General features: G+C 41.2%; 1 protein-coding gene across 7 annotated transcripts; it reads right to left on the bottom strand.

Annotated features, from left to right (window-relative positions):
- Positions 1-10,730: 10,730 nt before the first annotated feature.
- LOC148351929 (polypyrimidine tract-binding protein 1-like) lies at positions 10,731-24,008 on the bottom strand. 7 transcript variants are annotated; one of them, XM_088354071.1, is made up of 16 exons: positions 23,900-24,008; positions 23,055-23,108; positions 22,919-22,973; positions 19,726-19,786; positions 19,392-19,564; positions 19,040-19,186; positions 18,759-18,920; positions 18,563-18,670; positions 18,041-18,215; positions 17,858-17,935; positions 17,596-17,783; positions 15,948-15,981; positions 14,972-15,064; positions 14,608-14,824; positions 13,256-13,333; positions 10,731-13,179 (listed from the first exon to the last, which is right to left on the bottom strand). In XM_088354071.1, the coding sequence occupies exons 1-16, from the start codon at positions 23,905-23,907 to the stop codon at positions 13,047-13,049; spliced, it is 1,764 nt and encodes a 587-aa protein (XP_088210197.1). In that variant the 5' UTR covers positions 23,908-24,008; the 3' UTR covers positions 10,731-13,046. The 7 variants fall into 7 exon arrangements, with proteins under 7 accessions (XP_088210197.1, XP_088210198.1, XP_088210199.1 ...); XM_088354072.1 differs by having other exon boundaries at positions 22,919-22,949; positions 23,900-24,006; XM_088354073.1 differs by having other exon boundaries at positions 17,596-17,753; positions 22,919-22,949; positions 23,900-24,005.
- Positions 24,009-24,187: the final 179 nt, after the last annotated feature.

The raw sequence follows: 24,187 nt of genomic DNA, 5'->3' as shown, positions 1-24,187 counted from the left end.
GCGGCCATGTAAGGCGCTAACCTGCTTATTGGGGGTATTAGGGGTTCAGTGTCTTACCCAAGGACACTTCGACATGTAACACGGAGGAGCTGGGATTCGAACTGCGATCTCTTGATCCCAAGACGAGCGCTCTACCTCCTGAGCCACTGCCGCCCAATCAGGACCCAAAGGTCCCGGATCGGGGGAAACCCGTATACGCGGTATTTGGTTTAGGTTTTAGGTTGCATTCAGTCCACTGTTAAAAAACATCACACGTATCCAGTAAACCCCCCAAAAGTTCAAAAATCAAACTGTCCAAGACTTTCTCTTTGGAGCCATATTTGAGGAAGTCGTTGAGTTGGGGGCTTCTGATTGGTAGTGATGCATAGATTCACTAACTCCAGTCTGTGTGGGGTGTTAAGTTTTTTTGCCCCGTGCAGAAACCATGAAGCAAAAAGAGGGTTTGCGCCTCCGCTGTCACGCTGACATTGAGACTAAATCACATAAGCCGTGCAGCCTAAACGGTATTCGAAGGGGATTCAGATGTGGAGGAATGACTGGTTTCACTGAGGGCCTTAAAAAAATACCCGCCTGGAATATAAAGTTACTGGTGCATTGGGGGCGACGGTGTGGGGTAAATTCTACTGGTGCTATTTCAAAATTCAAACAATATCACAATGGAAATCTTCTGCTTTGAAATGACAAACAAAGTCCCTATAAGGCAGTGGTCGGGAACGTAGGGCTCACGAGCCAGGGATGGCTCAATTCACGAGTACCGTATTTTCCGCACTATAAGGCGCACCTAAAAGCCTTTATTTTTTTCAAAAGCTGACCATGCGCCTTATAATACAGTGCGCCTTATATATGGATCAATATTAAGTCGCAAAGTCTTGCAACTAAGGCAAGCAGCCGCCGACTCGATTTTCCCCCGAAAGCGAAGTCGTCCGCGGTGTATGCTGGGATTTATATACCGGCGTTTCATTTCCTTACCAACGTGTCAATCATCATTTGAATCAGTCACTATTGGCTAAAGTTATTCGGAGGTAAAGGGGGCGGATCCTTTTTATCATTTACAGGCTCGCATAGGTTAAAGGGGCGAAACAAAGCCTGCAATTGGCCGAAAAAGATGAATGTGAATCACAGGTTGGGTTGCTCTACGGCATAGAGAAAACATTTTTTACTATTCTGTATTTGTAAATATTTTACTCTCCTGGATTTACTACACTCACGGTTGTAAGAAGACCATGGTTACGTATCATTATTGAACGTGATGGCTGCAAGAGATTTTAGGTGAGCTATGCGGCTTTGTATTTTCCCGGTATCTTGTTTTAGAACGATCTTGATATTTCTGTGATGAGTCTACTTTTAAACTTAATTCAATTCAAAGTGTCTATTGTCATATGCACAGTAAAGAACCCCGTTTCCCTGCACAATAAAATTCTTACTTTGCGGTCTACACAGTTGCCAGCAAAAAATAAAATGGAAACTAAGAAATGTTTGTTTGGTGACATCGTACGGACACCGCATCCGCACGTGTTCTCAACACGTATTTGCTTGTTTGCAAGCTTTCGGAATGTTAAGGGGGTAATCAGTTTGACTAAACTATCTGACTGTTTTGTCGACGTACCTATTGTAGCGCCTTATAATCCGGTGCGCCTTATGTATGGAAAATATAGGACCAAAAACTATTTTTTGGGGGTGCGCCCTATAACCCGGTGCGCCTTATAGTGCGGAAAATACGGTACATCTGGCGCAAAGACAGAATGATGCTAATCTTCCCTGTGTTGAGTAGTCCCAATTTTTGTATATGCAAAGCCATAAAAACTTGGTTCATTCCAGAATATATAAGGCTAAAGCCCAGTTTACAACAGGGGTCGGGAACAATGTTCCCTGTAATTTTCCACAGGTCTGAGCGTTCACACAAAGTCGGTGAGCAACGCTTGAAACAACAGTGAGCAAGAGCAATCCCAAGTGTGGCTACTAAGTCATTATCAAACATGTCCAAAACTTGACATCATGTTACATTTTGCTGAGTTTGCGGCAATGCAATTTTTTTTTTCACTTTTGAATGAATTGACCAATGTATTATTGCAAAGGATGTACGGCCTACAAACGTCATTTGTTTCTACAACAATTCTTTCACAAGATATCCATTTCTTTTTATTTCCTGATATATTTTGTCACATACTACTAACATTTTTGGGGGCTTATTTAGTCGGTTGCACGATACAGAACTGTATTTAATTACATTTTTTAGAGGAAGCACAATGTTGGTGACAAGATTCACTTGATATAATTGGAAATTGTTCGAATGCAACACAAACTTTTTCCTCTTTTTCCCTGTTTTTTCTCCTTTAAAAAAAAATTCCTTTTAAAAAAAATCTCATTGTGTTTTATTTTTTCCTAGCTGTTACTTTTTTCTCGCTTTTTTGTTCTCTATTACCTTTTTTCCTTTATTTTTCTTTCTTTTATTCTGGCTTTTTTCCTGAAATTTTCCAGCTTTTTTTCTCTCTACTTTTTTTCAGCTTTTCACTACTTTTTCATTTTGGTATTTTTTTCTTTTTTGTTCTATTCCACCTTCCTTTAAGTCATTTTGTGCATAATTTTACATAATATTCGGTCATATAGGGATGAAAGAAGTAAAAAACAACCTGAAGAGCCGTTTAGGACCCGAAAGAGCCGGTTCCTTTTAGTGAGCCGAGCCGAAGAAGCCGGTTCTCGAAAAACTCTACTGACTTTACTCAACTTCGTTCTACTTCGACCTTGACTTCAGAATACCGTATTTAGAACACAACGTCAGGGGAACCCGTGTATTTTCACCTGCATGCACTGTAACTTTGACTTAATTCGCTTCTTAATTAGCAATTTCGAGCACTGATTTTTGTGAGCTGGATAGATTTTCTTGTGCGCTGAGAATGTGCGGGCGGTGCGCGATTGTGCACGCGCGCAGCTTAGAGGGAACATTGGTCGGAATCTTTTTGATGCGAAGAGCCTTAATAGCAAAGTAAGTAAGTGGACTGTTTTATATAGCGCTTTTCAAGTCACTGAAGACCTCCCAAAGCGCTCTACAATGTATTTGACACTTACCCATTCTCACACACTTTCGAACAGTCAACCAGGCATTAGGGTTTCAGTGTCTTGCCCAGTATACTTGGAGTTAACTTGGAGCCAGGAATCAAACCAGTGTCACCTCAGTCCCAAAATGATCGCCCTCCCTCCTGAACCACTGCATTGGGCATTTTCTACGCATGTATTTTGCTAGCTTCAACAAGCAGAGGAGAAATTATGTGGAGGGGATTTAAGAAATGGGTTCAATGTAGCCTAAAGTAGCAGAGTAAGAGTTTCTTCTTCACAAATCTACTCAAGTAAAAGTGAAAGTATTGTGATTTTAAAATGTATCAAAACTTGTTTTGACACCATTATTAACCACAAAATGACAGTCAAAATGAGCCTCAATGCCATTGGTTCCCATCCCCTGGTTTATAGTCACAGTGCTACACCAACAGACCACATTTTGGATGTAAGCCTTCGTATCCTTCTCTGCAGTATTTTGTGGCACATTTAAAATAGAACTATGCTCACACCTTGCTTTGAAACTCTTATTTGCTGTCAAAATGAGCCTCAATGAGGTAACTTCAGGAGAGAGACAAATCTAAGTGGCATATTTGTTGATGTGGGACACAGGCTCTGGCATTATTCTAATTTCATATATTTGATCAAATCTTCAAACGTCACAGAGTGAAATAAATTTAAATAAAAATGAGCCGTTGATGGATGTACGCCGTCGTATCCTTCTTCTTTGCAGTATTTTGTGGCACATTTAAAAAAGAACTATGCTCTCACCTTGTTTTGACACCATTATTTACCACAAAATGACAGTCAAAATAAGCCTCGATGCCATTGGTTCCTAACCCCTGGTTTAAAGTCACAGTGTTACACCAACGGACCACATTTTGGATGTAAGCCTTCGTATCCTTCTTTGCAGTATTTTGTGGCACATTTAAAAAAGAACTATGCTCGCACCTTGTTTTGAAACTCTTATTTACTGTCAAAATGAGCCTCAATGAGGTAACTTCAGGAGAGAGACAATTTTAAGTGGCATATTTATTGATGTGGGACACAGGCTCTGGCATTATTCTAATTCCATATAATTTATCAAATCTTCAAACGTCACACAGTGAAATAAATTTAAATAAAAATGAGCCGTTGATGGATGTACACCTTCGTCTCCTTCTTCTTTGCAGTAGCAGAGCAGGTTTGGTGGTTTTGCTGAATTCTGTCTGAAAATATACGGTGCGGCTCTTCCAAATCTATAATAAATATATATATATATCCATCCATCCATTATCTACACTGCTTATCCTCAGTAGGGTCGCGGGGGTGCTGGAGCCCATCCCAGCTATCTTCGGGCAGTGGGCAGGGGAACCCTGAAATGGTTGCCAGCCAGTCGCAGGGCACACAGGGACAGACAATCCGCTCGCTCATTCACACCTAGGGACAATTTTGACCGGCCAATTAACCTGACATGCATGTTTTTGGCATGTGGGAGGAAACCGGAGTGCCCGGAGGAAACCCATGCAAGCACGGAGAGAACATGCAAACTCCACACAGGAAGGTTGGTAGCTGGATTTGAACCTATGACCTCAGAACTGTGCCGCACACGCGCTAACCACCGCTCCGCCGTACTGCCGTATATACTGCTTTCTTGACTCTTTGAGTCAAAAAGGTTCCCTGACTCCTCCTCTAAGGCCTCCAAATGTTAAAAATTAGGCAATGGCTGTTGGAAATGAGGCCGGGCGGGGAGAGCAATCTCCAGCATGTGTGGCCGTCTCCATTTGCCAGTATCTGCTTGATTAGAAAGCCCCGGCTGATGTCAATAAGTGTTGCCAGATGCGCTGAGAGCCCACGTGCTTTTGATTTTAAAAGCGATCAGCAAAGACCAGCGACAGCAAAGCCCCCATTCCATACTTTGAGGTCTCAGAATGTAACCCCTTTGCAAAATAAATCATAAGATCAAACACCAAGTTGCGTGCGCTGAACTTTTTGGGAAATTGGAATGCGTTTTTTAAAAAGCAAGGCAATGTTGGGGATGAGCTAGCTTTGAAAATGTCCGTTTTATGCCTAGTTATGCAATCTCTTTGCGTTTTAACTTTACTCCGTAGAGGGTTTCGCTAGGGAAGGGTTGCTGATGCTGAGCAAAATTTGGGGGAATCATTTTTGGGTGATAACTGGATTATGGGTGTGTGAGGGGTTCAAAGGGCAGGTATGAGGAAAAACGGTGCTTTAAAATGTCTGTCTCAGAACTCCAAATTACAGTGAAGAAAATAAGTATTGTGATTTCTGGATTTTTCTTTTTAGTTTATCTCTCTCGCAGTGGACCTACAATAAAAATTTCAGACCCCTCCATGATTTCTAAGTGGGAGGAATAGCAAAATACCAGGCTGTTCAAATACTTATATTCTTCACTGTGTATATTGGCAAACAATCCATAAATTAATTGTTACTTTTTTTTACCTTTAATATAAAAATAGTGCCTCCAGCTTGAGTCACAAATGTAGCCTAAGAACACATGATTAGCTTAATAATTCTGACTATAGCTCACCATTGATGGGTTATTGTGATTTTCTAGAACATTTGATTCTTAACCTATTAGAACATATTTGAACCCTTCTTTTAATAGTTACAGTCACATAATCACACAATCACATAACACTTGAATGATAGAGAGTGGTAAGTTTTCAAAAAATGGCCGCATAAGTAAACTATACATCTATCACATTTTAAAAACATTTCAATCGCAATTATTCCGCTATAAATTGTGTTCCTTCCATGAGACCAACACCATACTAGTACTTTTCTAAATATGTCAATCAAAACCTTAAATCTTTTGTATCTCACGTTGTGTGATGTGAATGTGAGCAAAAACAGGCCTACTCGAAATTCAGGTTTTCCCCATGGATTTGGGATCCGGTTTCAGTATCGAGTATCAAAAGGACGTATTGGCTGGGGGGAGCCGCTGCCTGTCAATGCCGGCTCATACCTGAAGAGCGGGGGGAAGCTTTACACCACAACAACGGTAACCAGATGAATAAAGTGCTGTATCTGAGTCAGCTCAGGAGGATTATCCAACTACCAGTAACCGAGGACACTAGTAGTATTTTTTTTATGCAGAAGGGAAAAATACAGGCCTGGGGAGGGGTTCAACATAGTAACGACATAGTAATAGCAATGATAACTTATTATTTTAGATAAGCATATTAAATTGGTTGCCTTTGATGCTAAACAGTAACAAACAAGTAGCTTTTTAACCACTGCCCTACAGTATGTTTGTGTATAAATACTCCGAGTTTATTTTTCCAAGTAATTTGGATTATAGTTTACGATGCCGTCACGGCTGCCATGGCACCCAATTGGCCCCTCCCGTGTGGCGCCAGCTGCGGCTTGATGACAGATTGGCTTCCCTGCTATTTAGACCCAGTCCTGTCACTCTTCTTTTGTCAGTCCGCCTGCGAATCTCCGTGTACACTAGGCAAGCCTTTTTCAACCCCGACTACTACCTGTGCCGTTTTTGCTCCAGTCTGTCTCCGGCTACGACCCGTTTTGATCCTGACCACGTCTGCTCTCCCGTCCCGGCTAACAACCTCTTTTTGTCCCCGTCTACGTCTACTCTCCCGTTCTGGCTTACGACAGGTTTCCGACCCCGACCACGCCTTGCTCTCCCAGTCCAGGCTACCCACACCCCTGACACCGCCATCTCTTGCCATGGAAGATCCACTTCCGTGTTCAGATCACAATCCGAGTACGGGAGCGACTTGCTTCCTGCGTCCAGCGAACACCGGATCGTGGGCGCAGTCCTTCCTCCTTCCTTCAATAAAACTTGTGAGAAACGTAACGCTATTGGGTCCTGTTTCCGTTATGCCTCTGACAGATGCATGTTATCATGAATGCAAATCAAATAATAGGTCGAAATTTGAAAATGGAATAGGACAAACCCTAATTAGAAACAAGGAAACAAAATGATGAATTTTCCCGTTTTTGATCAACTATTCGTGCGAAAGCCTTTTTAAGTCGACTTTTTTAGATTAACTTGTACGTTAAAGCAAAATAATAATAAAAATAATATTAACCACCAGCCTCTGTCGGGTCCTTGACCTCGATACTAGTCAATACCAGCAAAGGAGTTGATGGAGTACAAAAACAGAACATTTTAACATATAAAATTCTACAACTACAAGCAGCAACGTTAAGCAATTGTGCTTTATTTTAAAATCTAGTTTTGAGTGCTTAAGTTTTGCTCTTATCCCTGATATACACACCCAGGAGACTGTTGTGAAGTTTCTATAAAACCCCTCAATGATTTCTTGTCAGCCACACTTAACAGTTCTTTGCTTATTTTATCAATTCTGGAAGGACCTTCAGGTCCACTTTGATGGCTGTTCTTACAGCTACATGTAACGTTTGATGGTTTGGAAAATGTTGCTGTTCTCGGAAGTGAAATTCTGTGTAGTTTTTTTAAGAATGAAGTTGCAAAATGCTATATGTATACATCCAAAATCGGATTTTTAAGCAGGTGCTTCTGACAAAATATAGGTATGAACTTAATCGACAGCACACTGTCCTTTAACTCTCATAAATAACATCACCCGGTTAGCCTACTTTCACCTGCGCTTATTCGACCGTCTCCGCCCCTTCTTCAAGTCCTCTCCACCCCACAATTGCCATCCTCGTGCATAAGTCCCTCCTCTACAGTTTACCTCAAAAGTCCCTCCATAAACTCCACTGGCTCCCATTCAACCATTGAATCAACTACAAAATCCTGCTCCACACCTACATGGTCATTCATGAACTTGCCCCTGCCTACCTCTCCTACCTCCTCCACACACCCACACCATCCTGCACCATGAGATCATCTTCCTCCCTCCATCTCACTATACCCCCTGCCAGCCTCAGCCCCATGGGGAACAGAGCTTTCAGCCGCTCTGTCCCCCAGCTCTGGAACTCACTGCCAACTGACTTCCTGAATTCTGCAACCCTATCCACCTTCAAATCCAGACTCAAAACTCACCTCTTCAGACTTGACTTTTCTTGATCATCTGCTTCACATACTACTCGCTTGTTTTATTCTTTTTACTATATGTACAGTGACCTTGGGTGTCTTGAAAGTATAATAAACCAGTCCAGGGTGTACAACTAGTCAACAGTTTTGCCATAACCCAAATAAAACCAGGATTCTTTAAATGCGTATTTCCCACCTTAAATTCTCCAATGGAGGCATTCTGCACACTTTGAAGGTCATGCATTCTCATGCAAGGTAGTCAGCAAAGTTCTTCATCGAGGGACCGCACACTCTCACCGAGCTGCATCCCGCTCGCCCGTTTCACGTCTGTCTTGCCTCCGAAGACAATGGCTGAATTGAGGTTAATCTCCATCGCTGCAATGTCAGGGAGTGGGGACAAAAAGAGGGTAGAAGGGGCTAATGCCACAGGGCCAGCAGGAGCCACTTGAGATTAAAGTGTCAGACTCTTGACATTGAGAGCTGGCAGGTAAAGTCACCATTGTGGGGAAAACTGAAGAGCAACACTGCTCTCTACTGGGCAAGAAAAGGAGTGCGGTTAATAAAAAAGTTTAAAGGTATAGTTTAACAATTTACAACTCCGAATTGCAAACCAAAATGGACTTTTGACAGGAAAAAGGGAGTTAATGTTAAACATCTCTTGAAATAACTCAACCAGCCACTAGCGTATTGCTATAGTATAATTAACCAATACAAACTAACAATTAGCAGCTAGGGTTCAGGTTTTAATTTCTGAGAGTATACAAGTGTGTCCTAAAAGGTTATAGAAAGGTATGTGTAATGTAATATTGTGTATATATATAATTATATACAATGACAAAAGAAGAAAATGAGGCAAAAAGAGAAACAGGAATAAAAATAAAAGTAGCTGGAAATACAGCAAAAAAGGAGAAAACGAAAAGGAATCAGAGAGAAAATGGACGAAAATGAAAAGCAGATTTATTTTTACATTTTTATTTTCCTTTTTATCAAGTTTTACTTTTTGTCTTCTTCCCTTTGTCCTTTTTTTCTTGTCTTTGTTCCGTTATTTTTAATTGATCTTCTGTGTTATGGTCACTTTAAGTTTTTGTATTTTGTCTAACTTCCATTGTGCTTTAAACACTCAATTTTGGTAGCACGACAGAATGCAGTGACATCTATTGGGAAAATAATACACCCTTCATATTAAGGCAAAGCCTCAAACTATATTCTTGGGTACCACAATTGGCCCCCAGGCCGTGAGCTTGATACCTCTGATGTAAACAGTGCATAATTGTAAATATAACTCTGAGGTATAATAGTCAAATTATCGAACTGGCACACTAGTCAGTCTCCTTTTCATATGTCGAATAACAAAATATTATCATCAGTTCTCTCATGTCAGACCTCAAGCAGAGTTACTTATTACATATTTGTCAAAGATTTAAGAAATATTTACTTCTTAAAATAGAGGTCTCGGAAAATTTAAATATGGCATTAGTTATTAAAACATGTCATGCATTCTGGATCCATTACAAATCACCTGAAATGTTGCAGGACTTTTGTTTCAATATAGTCGAGTATGGAAAAAAACTTAAAATATCCCAGCTCAAAAAAATTGAAAATTAAAAAGGTAACACTACAGGAGGTACACTACATTATTTCATGGCCAAACGCAAGTATTTTTAAAGCCGTTTTTTTACATTTCTCCAGTACTATTAATATCTGTAAATCAGGTTTTTTGCAGAGCCAGCAAGATATCTGCCATTCACAAGTGTGATTTTATTTTGCCTGTGCATTTATCAAGACATAAGATTTCCAGTTATTGAGTAAATCATGACTATTTGTGGGTTTGAACTATACGCGTGTAAATATTTTTTGAGACAAATCCCTCATTTAGGTGTTGGGTAAAATGATGGTAATATGTATCTTGCATTTTCAGGTGCAGAAAGTTTTTCCCGTTACAATGTACCGCTGGAAAACCCAACATTGTGTTGATTGGCCCATAATAAATGTCTATAATTGATGCATAGTCCTTGCAGTAATATATATGGTATTTCATAGTGACATGTTAAATTGTAGCATAAATGTTCTTTTGGGCGCAACCAGTAGGGGGCAGTGACACCCCATAGGACAGTGCCATACAAACCAATGCCAGCTGGTGTTAAACACGAGGGAAGAAAGCAATGGCAGAGCAAAGCCACAATAGAGCAGCCTGTGCATAATTTTTAAACACAAACGGTGCAACAATTTCAAGCCGTTGCACTTCCAAAAGTCAAGTAACTTTGAACATTGAAATGCAAGCATTGTCAAGCAGCCGTAGAAACCATGTTAACCTTTTTTAAATGCTTGCAATATTGATTTATAATGAATCTTGAATAACGTATACGTAAAAATCTCCAAAGAGCAACGGTCAATATCCAAATTTTTCAAGACACATGCAGCTAAATTTGCATATTTAGCTTTTGGGGAATGTGTAAAAAAAAAAGAATGTAGGAAATAGCTGGGTAAAGCCTGAAAAGAAATGCTACTCTCACACTCATTTAACAAAGTTGGTGTAACCCAGTAAGTAGTACAAGTCGGAAGACGAGTAGGACCGAAAAACAGCAAGATTGAACAAAAACAAAGTCGTAAACCATGACGACAGGAAAAGTTACAAGACATTAACCAGGCGTCAGCACAACAGGAAGGAGGAAAGAGAAACAAAATGGAGGCCAGATGAAGGAAGGAACAAACTTAAGATTTATTGAAGGCAGCAGATGAGAAGACAAAAAGAAGATGGTGGACGAGGGCACATATACAGACACATGTTGTGTTCATACCAGTTTTAATCTTTTTTTTTTGAGTTACAGACTGGCTTTTTTTTTTTAACCCTTTTAAACGAGGAGTCGAGCTCTTCTTTAATGTCTGATATCGTCATATCAAAATATACATGTTTCGAAACGTCTCGTCAATATAATCCAATTGATTGTGTGGTACAAAAACATGAATATATACAACCATCAGCCCTGTGTCATACAACCAACTACACACCTTCATTAAAAAAAACAATCTTAAAACTTATAAACCAAAAAAAGGCGTAATAATATTCCACCATTCTAAACCCCCTTGGTGGGCGCTCTGCAACTAGGAAACGAAAGTACACCAAAGATACAGTATTGGTTTGCTACTCGAGTTGTGCATGAAAGGCATATACGTGAAAAAGGCAACCGAGGAAAGGCAATAGAGGCCTTTATTTCGTGTAGACTACGAAGAAAAAAATTATGTAAAATAGGGGAGAACTCCACATAGCTCAAATGGAAATGAGGCAAGGAAAAGATGCCCGTGTGGAGGGGGGCGGTAAACTTACATAAATTACAAAATAGTGTGGAACGATAATCAACAACATGGAATAGAAAAAGCGGGAGAGCTTGTTTGGAAAAAGATAGAAAAACCTACGTTGACTACGAAGGACTCGGAAATCACGAGACTACAAAACATCACAGGGTAAAGGTACTTTGGTCCTTAAGAACAACCGTCTTTCTGTAGCTACATTTGCTAAACCATGCATAAATCTTGTACAAAAATAGAGACCAACACACACACGTCGCCAAAGTAGGCAGGTTAATGTGTGTGCGCGCCTGGATCGAGACTATACAGTGGTCAAAGGCGTTTGAAGAGCCGGCGGTGCAGGAGGCACTCTGGGAATGTGACGACACTTTTAAGACTTTCTGTGCGAGGGGGTGTTCCAAATAAAAAGTGCACTGGAGAACCTGACTGGAGCGCGAATCGCGCTGCTGAATGGGTGAGGATATGCAGACACTTCGCAGGTACCGTTTACCTGAGATGGTGGTCCATTTACTAGTCAGGTGAGCGGGCTAGGGGGGGAAACTACCACCAACTATAACAAATCAAACACCTGACAACACAAAAGTAAACTACGGCAATTAATTAATTAAAAAAAAAAAAAAAAAAAAAAAGTACGACAGGAAGCGTAAGGCGTGTTGCAACCCTTCACTACTTCAAAAGAAAGGATAAAAAAAGAAAAAGAAATATAGATAATTGTATATGTATAGATGTCCACAAAAATGAATGTAAGATTAAATGAGCCTTCATGGCCTAGTATCTCCTACCTGGACTTTTACATTCATAGCTTCTACATATATATATATATGTATGGTTATATGCACACAAATCTTCCAAAAATGGTAAACATTTGTGTTTTTTTTTATAGAATGAGCCACAGTTTCCCTTGAAGCCTGATCGCCGCTGAAGGCGGACGAATGGCTGGGAAGTAAGGCACAAGAGACTGAAGTCAATTCAATAGTTTTGTGCTGCATGAGCAGTTGGTGCTCTAAGGATAGTGGTGAAAGTCCCTTGACGCGAACGGCACTTGTGAGAAGAGGATTAATATTAGATTTAGAAAGACATCTATTATGGATTTTGCAGTCTGTGACTGGCAAACGACACAAAGTGTTGGAAATAAACCGCAACGTCGCTTAAGGAACGAGTACACGTGAGGATGGCGGCGGCCATTCGAAAGAAATTTGGTCTTATGTGATGTCAGCTGCCTTGACTTTAAGCTCTGATGTGTCTTTGAAGCGGTTTGAAAGTAGGGCCGCTTTTAGCTTGCGCACCAATAGAGAGCTACAGGATGCGCGCTTCCCCTTTCCAAATTAACTGCGCTTCAATGCATCACTTGGACAATGAAAAATGATTTTAAGAGAAAAAAGGGTTAAAACATTTTCATTAGAAATATTTTCTCCCAAAACTAAATTTCAATTTTGGGACCCAGAGCACCATTTTGGGGGGAGAAAAATAATTCACATGTCGATTTCTCTTCACGTCATACCTGGTGCTACCGAGTTAAAATTAAAAGATGGGATCATTAAAAAAAAAGGAAACAATCTTTTTGATCTGATGACTTACTTGGGTGTAACTTTCTACAAAAAAAAAAAAAAAAAAAGCAGCGAAACCTGTGATTTTCGCCAAATGCGGCAAATAGTCGGTCGCATTCAAGATGGTAAATATGTTTCAAGAGGGAAGCTGAAGGCACTCAGATGGTGGATTTCGAGAAAGACACTCTGAGGTGATGGTTCTCTCCCAGATCGTGGTTGTGGAACTCAATCAGGCACTCAATGGCCTCTTCAACTGAACCCATCTGGATGAGGGCCATCTTGCGATCGTTTCTGTAAGAATAAAAAGAACAAGTTCAATACCAGGCCTCATAGGTGAAGATTAAAAAAAAACAGTCAAACGACTTACTGAAAGAACTTGAAAGCTTTGACTGTGGCTCCTGAACTGCCAAAAAGCCTCTTGAGGTCCTCTTCAACAACAGCAGGCCTGAAAGTTGGGCGGAATTATTAAACCCCCACTCTCATAATAGAGCAAAAAAGGATGCTTTTCTGCAGTTATGTATATTTGTAAGCTGTAAAACCTTTTTGGAATTAGCAGGGATCATCTTTAGCTTTATCTGTCAATCATTTTAAGGGTCATCAATTACTATTGATAATTTTTGGTGCCCTCACACACATCCCCGCTTGTAAACAGCCATATTGGATGGGTCCACCAGAGTAGACACATTTTGATGTCAAGGGTCTACACTAGCTTTGTTGGCTGTTCAAATAAAAGGGCAATGGGTATAGAGTTCTTTGTGACTTTAATGGTCATTTCTAACAGGTGTTACCTTGGTTAGTGGAGGCCAGTCAAAAGAGAACCTCACTTGCAATGTGCCTTTCAGAGAAAGTGGGCACGCGCTATGGACCCTAAGCAAGAATATTGCGCTGTTTCCCAGGCGAAATGAGCTCCAAAGAAAGCAGTGTGTCCCTAAAAGCCTGGCCAAAAGGAGTGTACCCTTATTTGGGGAGGGCAGCGATGGGCTTCAAATTAGCGCAATGACTCCTTAGGATGGCCTGGGCACGACTTGCTGATGGAACAAGTCCCTGAAACCTCCTTATTTGAACCCTAACTCATACACTTTCTCTAGCATTTATGGGCTTTGTTTGTAGATCAGTGAACATTTCTTGTTGTAACTTTCAGATTCCTGGCTTTAAGCGGCTCGTCACATTGAAAAAAAACCCGAATCAATTAAACTGGACCCTAAGAAAGATCAGAAGAGCCAAACAAAATTGTGACCACCAGTAAATGATTCATGGGATTCTGGGAGAAGGCAAGAGTGGTGCTACCAGTCAAGCCTACTGCCAACGGCAAGGCTAACATCTCTTCGAAGCCATCGCTACGGACTCTGTATTTTGCAGCAGGTCCATTAGCTATTAGACCGATGACTTGGAGCTACAACGTGTGGGAAACCTCTACATTTGGAACGTTATTATAATAAAACGCTTTCTTGCGCTGAAGCCCTCAAATTGTTTTAATTTTCCATAACGACAATAAAACCACCTAATCAACTGCTATTATGTGTTGCGTGTCATTTGTAGATCTTCAGTTGGGATTTTGTTACAGTCACATACAATAAGTCAGTAATGGCGCAATCTTGAACGATGTTTAACCCATTGGGGGCTTTTACGAAGATGCTACGCCATTACCTGCAAAAACAGGCGGATCTCTATCAATTGGCTCAGTCCCAAGTTAGGAATATCTATAAAAAATAAACTCACGGTATGTTGGACAAATGGAGCGTGGCAGATGGCGGAAAGATGTTAGAGTAGTTCTTGGAGCCTGGCTTTTTGAAACGATGCAGGGGCGAGTTGCTATAGTCCTTGGTAAGGCCCTGGTCCTCCTGGCCTTCCCGAGGCAACTGCACTGTGGTGTGTTTGGACACAGTCACACGGATAGCCCTGCCATGCAGCCGCTGGCTATTCAGGTGGTTAATGGCTAAGAGAAGAAACATTTTGTTAACACACATCACGTCCATTTGCCTTTTTCCGTGTGTACTATATAAATTCGGCTCAAGACTTATAAGAGGGCAAAATGCCTCAATGGCGTTGATATTTTCAAAGTTTGAAAATGGTGTGGTGCTACCTAGCTGAGCTTGGGTTCCATCAGCCATCTGTATCAGAGCATTCTCCTTTTTATTGAACAGGATCTTTACTCTCATCACGTCGCCATACACACCTGGAAAATATTAGCACACTTTCACCTGTGGGATAGGGGTGGACCTCCCCGTAGTAGTCTAAGGTCACACACAGCCAATCACAGCAGCCAACAAGATTTGGATAATATTCTCGAAATACTCTAGCGAATGGATGTGAGATGATTTGAAGCGGAACTAAATTAAAATCTGATGTGAAATTAATGAATACATTCTAGCAAATCTAACCCAAAATAAAAACTCTTTTGTCAAGATTTATAGAATATTTCTAAGTTATGCTTTGAGGAGAGGGGATTTAAGGGAGGAATGAAAGAGTAGTAAGATTAATTGGGACTTGCTTTTTTTAGCGCAATACTTGAAAAAACTGGGACTCTAGTCAAAATCATGCAGAAGTAGACCTACACATGCATATCCCAAACTAAAGGAAACTACCTATGACATTGCCCCAATGATCTTGAATATTTTTTAAGAAGGCAGCATTTAATTTGTTTCTGTTGCGTTGGGAAGAGAAAAATTAACAAGCTAATAAAACCCTTATTCACTTTTGAGAAGAAACCAAACACATTTTCACAGAGGCAACTGCCCGTTGAGATAAAATTTTTGGTTTTAAGCGCAACAGCTGTTCAAAAATGAAATGCCGCAAGGCCGAGTGGCACGCTCAGCCTTCATGTGTCGCAGGACCCATGTTAACAAAACCAGATCTTTAAACACACACACACACACACACCAATATGTCCACCCAAAAAGACAAACAAACCCACTCCCTCCCTCGGCTAACAGGCCATTATTGTATTAAACAAATAAAACCAAGGCTAAAACAAAGCCAGAATAACATGAGACGAGACATGCCCACCTTGCCAGGTACAGTAGTAATAAAAAAAAGGAGATGAAAGGATGATAACGTACCGAAAAGAATAAAGAGGCAGTGTGGCGTAACGCTCTTTAGAGACAGCAGGGGGAGCAGCAGGGCCAAAAAGGGTGGGGGGAGAGGGATTTGGACGAGGTACAGGGGAAAAGAGGCGAGGAGTGGAGGACAGTGGAGTCGGGACATGTCCGCAGGCCACAGGCAGCGAGGTCCACGGGAAGGCCACAGTACCATGGTGGAAGGAGAGAATGGAGAGAAAGAGGACAAGGAGAACAAGGAGGGGAGTTGATGAGGTGATAAGTAAGTGGTGGTGGTGGTTGTGAATGGACATTATGGGCAAAAATCAGTTTTGAAAATATTTGATGGGAGTTATCCAATTTTGATGGTGTATCCAGGGAATTTTTTTGGGGTGGAAGGAAAAATGGTTGGACAGAGGGAATAATTGGTCATTGGCCGTGCAATGAGTTGGCAAGAGTTCAAAGTGGGGGTGGGATTGGACAGGGCATTTTTTGAGGGGGAGGTGCAGAGGAGAGGGAGGGAGAGAGAAAGAAGGAAGTAAAAAAAAAACAAGGTCAGTATACACAAAGAAATGTAGTGCTTCAGACAGTAGAACTGGCTAAATTAAAATGCACTGTCACTATGGGGAACACTAGGAGAAAAAGAAGAGAAAATAGATTAACAATGAAATACAGAAAAAGGCAGAGACAATATGTACTTTTAAATGACATGATATATTTACAATCTACAGTAAATTGCAAGTAGTTAGCTGTGACAATAAATCAAAAAAGTCAATGCCATTCTATTCTTAAAGCAATTCCTAAACACAAGTTTAACTCTTACAAGCTAAAAAAATATATATATATTTTTTTTAAACCAAGTGAAAAGTAATATTGTCTCTCCAAACAACTCAAAAATGATTTCAACTTATGGACAAAAAAATGAAGATATGAAATGGTAAGGGCTTTTTGAAATACAAAAACAAGAAGTTAGTGTAATTGAATAAACTTAAAAATAAAGTGAGCAAGTGGCAAGTAGCAGCAGGATTGGTCAAACAAGGGAACCTGAAAGATAAGTACTGTATTTTTCAGACTTACGGTGCACTTAAAAACTCCAATCGAGCAAAAAAAAAAAAAAAAAAAAATCTTAAAGTGTGCCTTATAACACAGCAGAAACGATTGGAAATGTACTGACTGATTATAGGTATGCGTTTTGTGGCATTGTCAGTAAAAATAGTGTGATAATGGGATAAGCTTTAATGCCGTTTTGTAGTTCATATGTACCACTGATGGTCGAGAAGTAATGAGTTTGTGCTCTCGCCACTACTACTAGGCGCTCGATTCCCATTGCACAAAATGTTTTGCGATTTGGGTCAGCGGCACATATGAATGCATTGCATTCATGCAATAAAATATACACCTACAGACGAAGCAATTACTGCAGTCTCAATTTGATGCGACTTGTAGTCCGCTATGCCTAGTGTATACAAAATAGAAGACAAAAGAATATTTTTGGGGGTACGCCCTATAATTTGGTGCACCTTAGTGTCAAAAGAAGTTACTTTGAACTTAATTGGCCATCTTTCAATTATCTCAAAGTAAAGAATTCTCTCCGGCCAGTCTGATCAAATATATATACACTAGGGTGACGTTGAGAAGTCTGTGGCCTTCTTAAAGTTGTGTATGTACTGACCTCCGGGTTGAGATTGCTGACCAACAAGACGTTGTGTCCAGTAGCGGCAGCGAGGCCGGCCAGGCTAAAGCGACTAGCGGCCGCCGCTGCTGCAGCCATGCCACCGTGACCAACGCCCAAGGACGCCAAGGCGCTGGGGATGCCAGGCATTGCAAGACCTAAAGAAGAACCAATAGGTCCACAAGGTACTATTGTACTTTGTTAAACTGGCATGAGACATAAGATATGTTTTATATGTCTATATTGAAGACTCTGTACATACCTGCTTGCTGGATGGCAAAAGTAGGCGGGAATGCATGAGCAGCTCCATACGGCGAGGCAGATATGAGACCAGGTGCAGCTGTTCATAAGGGTTAAAATTATTTATCCCAGACATGTTTTACATTTCAAAGACCAAAAATTTTAACCAGCCTAGAAATTTAGTTAAAAAGAATCATACTCTTACCAAAGGCTGCCATGGACTGGTGGTCCAGGGTGGGCTGAGAGTCAGCAGTGGGGAGATCCAAGCGGGTGTAGTCTCTGCTTTTGTCATTGTTATATTTGACATTCAGATTGGTGAGCTTAGAGAAGCTTATTCTTAGCGTGCAGCAGGCATTGTAGATGTTCTGCCCATCCAGACACTGGTAGAAATCCAAATATGTATCCAAATCATTGCTTTGTTGTGACTGATTCCTCATTTCAACCTCTCATGCGTTATTGAATTTATGCAAGGCTACATTTCAGTTTTGTGTGGAACCAAAATGATGGGTTATGCATCTACGCCCAAATAAAGACAATGAGCATGTTTTCGCTGGGAGTGGACAGTTACTGATTGCAAGAATATACACAATTTTTTTTCAACAGGGTGTGCATTTTTTTCTGCCCGCACAGTTTCAGAAATTGATAAATTCACAACTCATTGTAGTTCATGTAATTGACATAATGGCTATAAAATACATTATTCAGCCTTGATTGTGCCAAATCTTACTTTGGCATTGAGGGCCATGATGGCATCAGCATACTGGATAAGGGCCTGGAACTGGTTGTTCTTAGTAAAAGTGATAATTTTCAGTACTGTGCCGAACTTGGAAAAAATCTGAGAGAACAGAGAAGAGTGGTATATTAGAAACAACTACTTGTATACAGGGGGATAGCTAAGTGGAACAACATTAAAATCATGATACCTGATGCAGTACATCCAAGGTGACCGGATAGAAGAGGTTTTCAACAATGACGCGGAGAACTGGACTTTGAGCAGTTGCGCCTGGATCTCCAGCAAGGGCCATCCCGGTGATTGCGCCGCCGCCATGCAGAGCATTGACCGCCTGCAGAGCAGCTTGGGCACGCTGGAATAGGAGGTAAACATGACAGACTTTTTAGTTCATGAACAAAGTGGAGGCGTGATTAGTTAATGAAATATTTAGAACAACGCAAACACATTAAGAGTCATGAGAGTGCGCCTCACCACTTGGTTGGGAGAGTTATCCGTCTTCAGCTCTTTGTGGGTGGAGTACTGCATGTAAATCGGGTGGTTTCTGATGACAGGTGTCACGGACAAGTAGTAGCTCACCATGGTCTGAGCACACTCCTCACTGTTCAATTCCAGGAATGCCTGCAGGGTGCCACAGAACAGTAAAATCAGCTCTCCTTGCAAGTCCAAAAAAGTTGTTCTCCAGACAGAAAGTGGACAATGTCACAAAAATGAGTAGTAATGTAAAAAACATACGTTGAAAATGTTTATTAAGTCACAACTTCAGTTTAGTAATAAAGAATCCCAACAAGTGATCACAACCACACATCCATTTCTGTGTACATACCTGGTTTTTCCCCTTCAGCATCAGGAGATTGGTGACTTTACCGAAGGGCAAACCAAGCCCGATGACCTCGGCCTCGTTTATGTCACTGGGCAGCTTGCGTAGATGAACTACGCGTGACGGAACACCGGGGCTGCGGACGTCACCCTTGAATTTTTTGCTGTCGTTGCCATTGGCTGCAAGGGGGCGGGAAAAAGAGATACAATCATGGGAGTGAAAAGGCGTCTCTCTGCCTTCCTGAATAATGGATCGGTCACCGTGGCAACACTTACAAAACAGACAAGACAAACGCTTAAATGAGAGCACACAAAAAAATCCTTCCAATGCGACCTCTTACCAGAGTTCATGATATAGGGCCCGTTGGTTATGCAGGAAGAAAAGAGTTCGTCAGATCCCCTCTGCAGGAATAAAAAAAGTCTCACTTTAATGAGGCAAGCGTGAGGTACACGGAAGGGCAGGTGGGGAGTACGGCTCATGTGTTACCCAACCATTGTGTGCTAAGGTAGGATGTAATGAGAAACCTGAAAACACCATTTAGAAAGAAACACTAAACCTACTGGTCGGCAACAATGGGGCGACTTGACTTGCCATCTGATACAGTAGGCCTGTTTATCCCATTCTTCATTAGTCTTTTTTTTCTATCAAGCACCTTCCGTTTTAAGAGTTTTCTATCCCGAATACACGGCAAACACTGCATAAAAACTACATCCCTAAGATAATCCAAACCCCTTTGAAATATGTTTGCATTTAAAGACAGCTTTTATCTTTAAGTGGTCTCATGCAACGTATGAAGTAATGAATGGGAATCTATCACCAAGAATATACACAAGAATTAAAAGTCAACAGTCGTATATTAAAACAGTACCTGCCACCAACACGGTCTACTAGGAATTACAAAAGAAACAAGGTAACGCCATCTGGATTGGAAGGACAGTGTCCAACACACACACAAACGTCTACTTAACCACCCTTATACCCCCCCCACTACTATTCAGTGTTGTTCACATGGCCTAGCGATAATGAAGTACAGCAGTCACAAGAAGTGGCTCAGTGGACTAAGCTCCACAACAGGGGCCACAATGAATGAAGGTCCTGTTCCAAATGAAACTGGGGGCATTGTTACGTGGCAGAGTATAAACATATGGAACCCCTTAGGACTTAGGCTGGGATTTTGAAGAGGCCTTGCATTAGTTTTATATATAAAAAAAAATTAAAAAAAAAAAACAGGATCGCAAGCGTTTGTCTCATGTCTGGTAAATCAGACTAAGCCTTTACCAGGTAACAAAAAGTTGGGCATTAAATAATACATCAAAGCTGATAAGACCTGAATTTTGTGATGACAAAAAAAAACTTATTTAAGGTGTAAAAAATAAATAAAAAGAGTTCAACTGAAACGGGAAAGGCAATTTAATTAACATATCCCCTTAATTTTAGGGTACAATTTGACAGACGAATCATGTAACAGGTCAACACTGAACCCCAAGAAATAAAAATATTCCAACTACTGATAACATCTCTGAAAACCACTGAATTGGACTGCATCAGCATACTGTAGCATAGTCATGAAAAAGGAGAATGGCTCCAACCTAACGAGTTGTGGCAACATTTTGTCACACAGCCAACCAGCAAGGGGGGCAGGGAACATTTGAAAACAGGAAGAGCAGCAGCAAGATCAGGCCTGCTTCCTGGCTTTGAGTAACTCCCTCATTGGGACTACATGATTATATGCTTCACAGTACTGCTCCTCCCCTACTTCCGCATTCTAATAATGTTCAAAGCTGAGAAGCTATTGACTACACACTTTATAAGTATCATATAGACTGCACAATTGAATCATTGTTTTCTATCTCACTGTGCTTACAGCATAGTTTTAACTGCATAAATCGTGATGAATGATTGGGTCACTTCCTGAATATAAGAATGCAATTTCTCAGATTAAATATGCAAGTGCACCATAAACATTGCGGCTGTTTTATTTAACAACACATTTTTTGGACTTGAAGGTGAAGTCAACCAAGAGGAGGCACAGGTATGTGCCTGTTTTCCTTCCCCATCATTTGCCTTTACAGTGAATTGGAGGGGGCAGGGAGTCTCACCAGGGGTTTGGTAGAAGGGGGGTTGGAATGTGACCACGGAATTCCAGACACTCTGCCTTGGACGAATAATTACAAGATTCCAGCAAAGCAATGTGTCTTAACTGGCTTTTGCAACTTCTTCATTTAATGCACCATTGTGTGCTTTATTCATAAAAAGACTTGAAAACACAAGTCGAGTATCAGCAGCACCATGGCTATGTTGAGAAACAGGCTTGGCGAGAGAGGGTGTGGTGTCCTCCCCGTCCAGTTTACCTGGCTTGTTTAAACAGAAAGGCAGACCTTTGCCCTGCAAACTAGCTGTTATATTGATTAAGTTTAAATGTGGGCAATATTTTGCCTAATATGAATAGTCCAACATCCTGGTTTCAAAAGCCCATGCAGAGTTGATTCTGATTAGTCCACGATTGAACGCATTCCCATCTTAAAACCAAATACACACATGAAAATGTAGTCACTGTTTCCAATCAGACCTCCGAAACAGTCCATCTCACAGCTGCTGCTGCTGAGCAAAAAGGTACCAACGCAAAGCAAATTGGCAAAAGCCCTGACCTAATGGTCTTCTGAAATCTGTAGCAACGCCTGTGTTAAACTGGTTCCTTTGGTACACACTGCTACTTAGGAGTTTAAAGCTTGAAAGAATGCAAGACTCGGCTTTTTCCTTGGCTTCAATACAATACTTTCAAAAGCGGGGGCAGTCAAAAATGCTCCTCAAGAACGAGCAGGATAAACAGGAAGATATTTTACAAATAGCTGCACAGTGTACTCTCGCATACCAATTTGTTTGTCATGAAAGATGATACGCTTCAACCCTGACAAAAAGGCTTTAGGCACACATAATTATAGAGGGGAGCTCACAGTCAACTCCTTCACGGGGTCCATAATTCTTTACGTTATTTCACACAGAAGAGTCACAGGTGAAGACTTTTTATGTTTGCAATTAAGCCACACAACTTTCAGTCCTGTAGCACGCCGGGGGAAAAAAAAAGCAAAACTCAAAACCTACGTCCACCACCTTTGATAACCCGAATGTCCCAGTTCCACGGGTAAAATAAACGATAACTAAAAAGATAGTCCTGATACAATACTCAAATTTGACTCCTCCAAAGAAAAAATGAAATCCAATATCTGCAGAATTGGCTCCATTAAATTCTGAAGGAATTAACCTATGTCGTTGGCCATGGATACTATTTTGAAAGAAGCAAAGGTATACTTGAGGTTGATAATGTTAACTTAAATGGTAAATTGTTCTGAAGAAAAAAAAACATGGATCAAGTATTGTGTAATTGGAACAGATATCAGTATGAGATAATGTTACTAGCCGCATTCTAAGCATCAAATAAAAAGTAGTATAAGACACCCATGGATGTAATCGTTGCTTTGAACACGAGACTCAAGTGAATTTGTTAAAATGATCCAGAGTGAACCGATGCTTACCTTCGTGCCAACTGGTAGGTCATGGACACTACTGTGGGAAGACAAAACACAGGGGCTGTCAGCAAAATAAATAACCCAAATGTACACGTTAAAACCCACTTTCCAAACAGCCAAGCAAGGAAGAAAATGTCCTTACTCAATTTCAGGGACGTAGCCGGATCCCAAAGGGTACAAGTCAGCGTCTAGGCGGCTGTGGGGGGGGATGACAAAAGCAAACTTTAAAGCTTGAAATTACAAAGAGAACACCCCGTGAAAATGCACAAAGGTTAGTTGAGCGCACACCAGGTACACGAAACAAGGAAAGCATTCCGAATTCAGGTGATCGGCGAAGGAAAAAAGGGGGAGGAGGTTAAACAACAAAAAAACACTTAAAAAAATAAAATTCTGCGTGCGACTTTGAAGCAACTCCCAACGAGCACGCCATAAAAAGTCGCCTTACTGTGCTTTGATCTCGCTCCCCACCCCAAGGCTGTAGGAAAAGTCTGAGATTCGATCAAGACGAAACGTTTGAAGGCGAAGACATCGGTCGCTTCCAACATGGCCCTGACTCCCAGCACAAAACATGAATGCGGAAATGAGACACGTTGCTTTAGCTCGACCTGCCCCAAGTTAACTCGCTCGCGAAAAAAAAATGTTTAAAAAAACCACGGACACCGTGAAACGACCATAACTCGCACCCATTATATCCACTCGAACCATAAAACTGTATTATATACCGTAACTAAAATAAACAATTTTAACAACTTAACGACGGCTAGCTAAAGCTATGCTAACGGCTAACTGTTGCATGTTTGGGTCACGGCGGAAGGGGGGGAGGCAAGTGGGGGAGGAAAACTTCATTTTAAGTAACTTTTCGCGAGCGGGGTGAATATACTCGACGGAGAGGCCGTCGCAAGGTAACCGGGCGCCCACAGAAGTCGTCGCGCCAAGGTTTCACGCGTGAAAAAGACGTCGGGGAAAGCGGTAGTCTTTTCAACTCACCCGTCCATTGCACAAGGGAAAAAAATGCAGGTCTGAGGCAAGGTTGGGCGGCAGACTTGCTTGATTTTCTTACAAAATGGCTGAACGCGCGGAGGCGAGCGCTGATTAGTCCGCTCGACTCGGAGATCTCACTGGGGGCGGGGACTGTCAGCCATCGGGGCTTTTATTGGTCGAATTGGCTGTCTGTTTTGTTAGGGGGCGGGAAAATTGGAGAAAAAAGAGGAAAAAAAGGCCGCGGCAAATTTCCACTCGTCGGTCGGTTTATTAGGGACTCTAACTTGATTTTCA

This window comes from Urocampus carinirostris, chromosome 15, assembly GCF_059441175.1.
Source record: "Urocampus carinirostris isolate Australia breed hairy pipefish chromosome 15, RoL_Ucar_1.0, whole genome shotgun sequence".
NCBI classification, from domain to species: Eukaryota; Metazoa; Chordata; class Actinopteri; order Syngnathiformes; family Syngnathidae; genus Urocampus; species Urocampus carinirostris.
The sequence above is the reverse complement of the archived record's forward strand: the minus strand, read 5'-3'. Positions and strand labels throughout refer to the sequence as shown.

Excerpts from the sequence above, each read along its gene's own strand:
- LOC148351929 (XM_088354067.1), bottom strand. The coding sequence starts at position 23,482 with ATGTTTTGTGCTGGGAGTCAGGGCCATGTTGGAAGCGACCGATGTCTT. Across the intron at positions 17,784-17,857 it reads TTTTGCCATCCAGCAAGCAG|TACCTTGTGGACCTATTGGT; the intron begins GTATGTACAGAG and ends AAAGTACAATAG. Across the intron at positions 13,180-13,255 it reads AAAGCTTTCAAGTTCTTTCA|AAACGATCGCAAGATGGCCC; the intron begins GTAAGTCGTTTG and ends TTATTCTTACAG.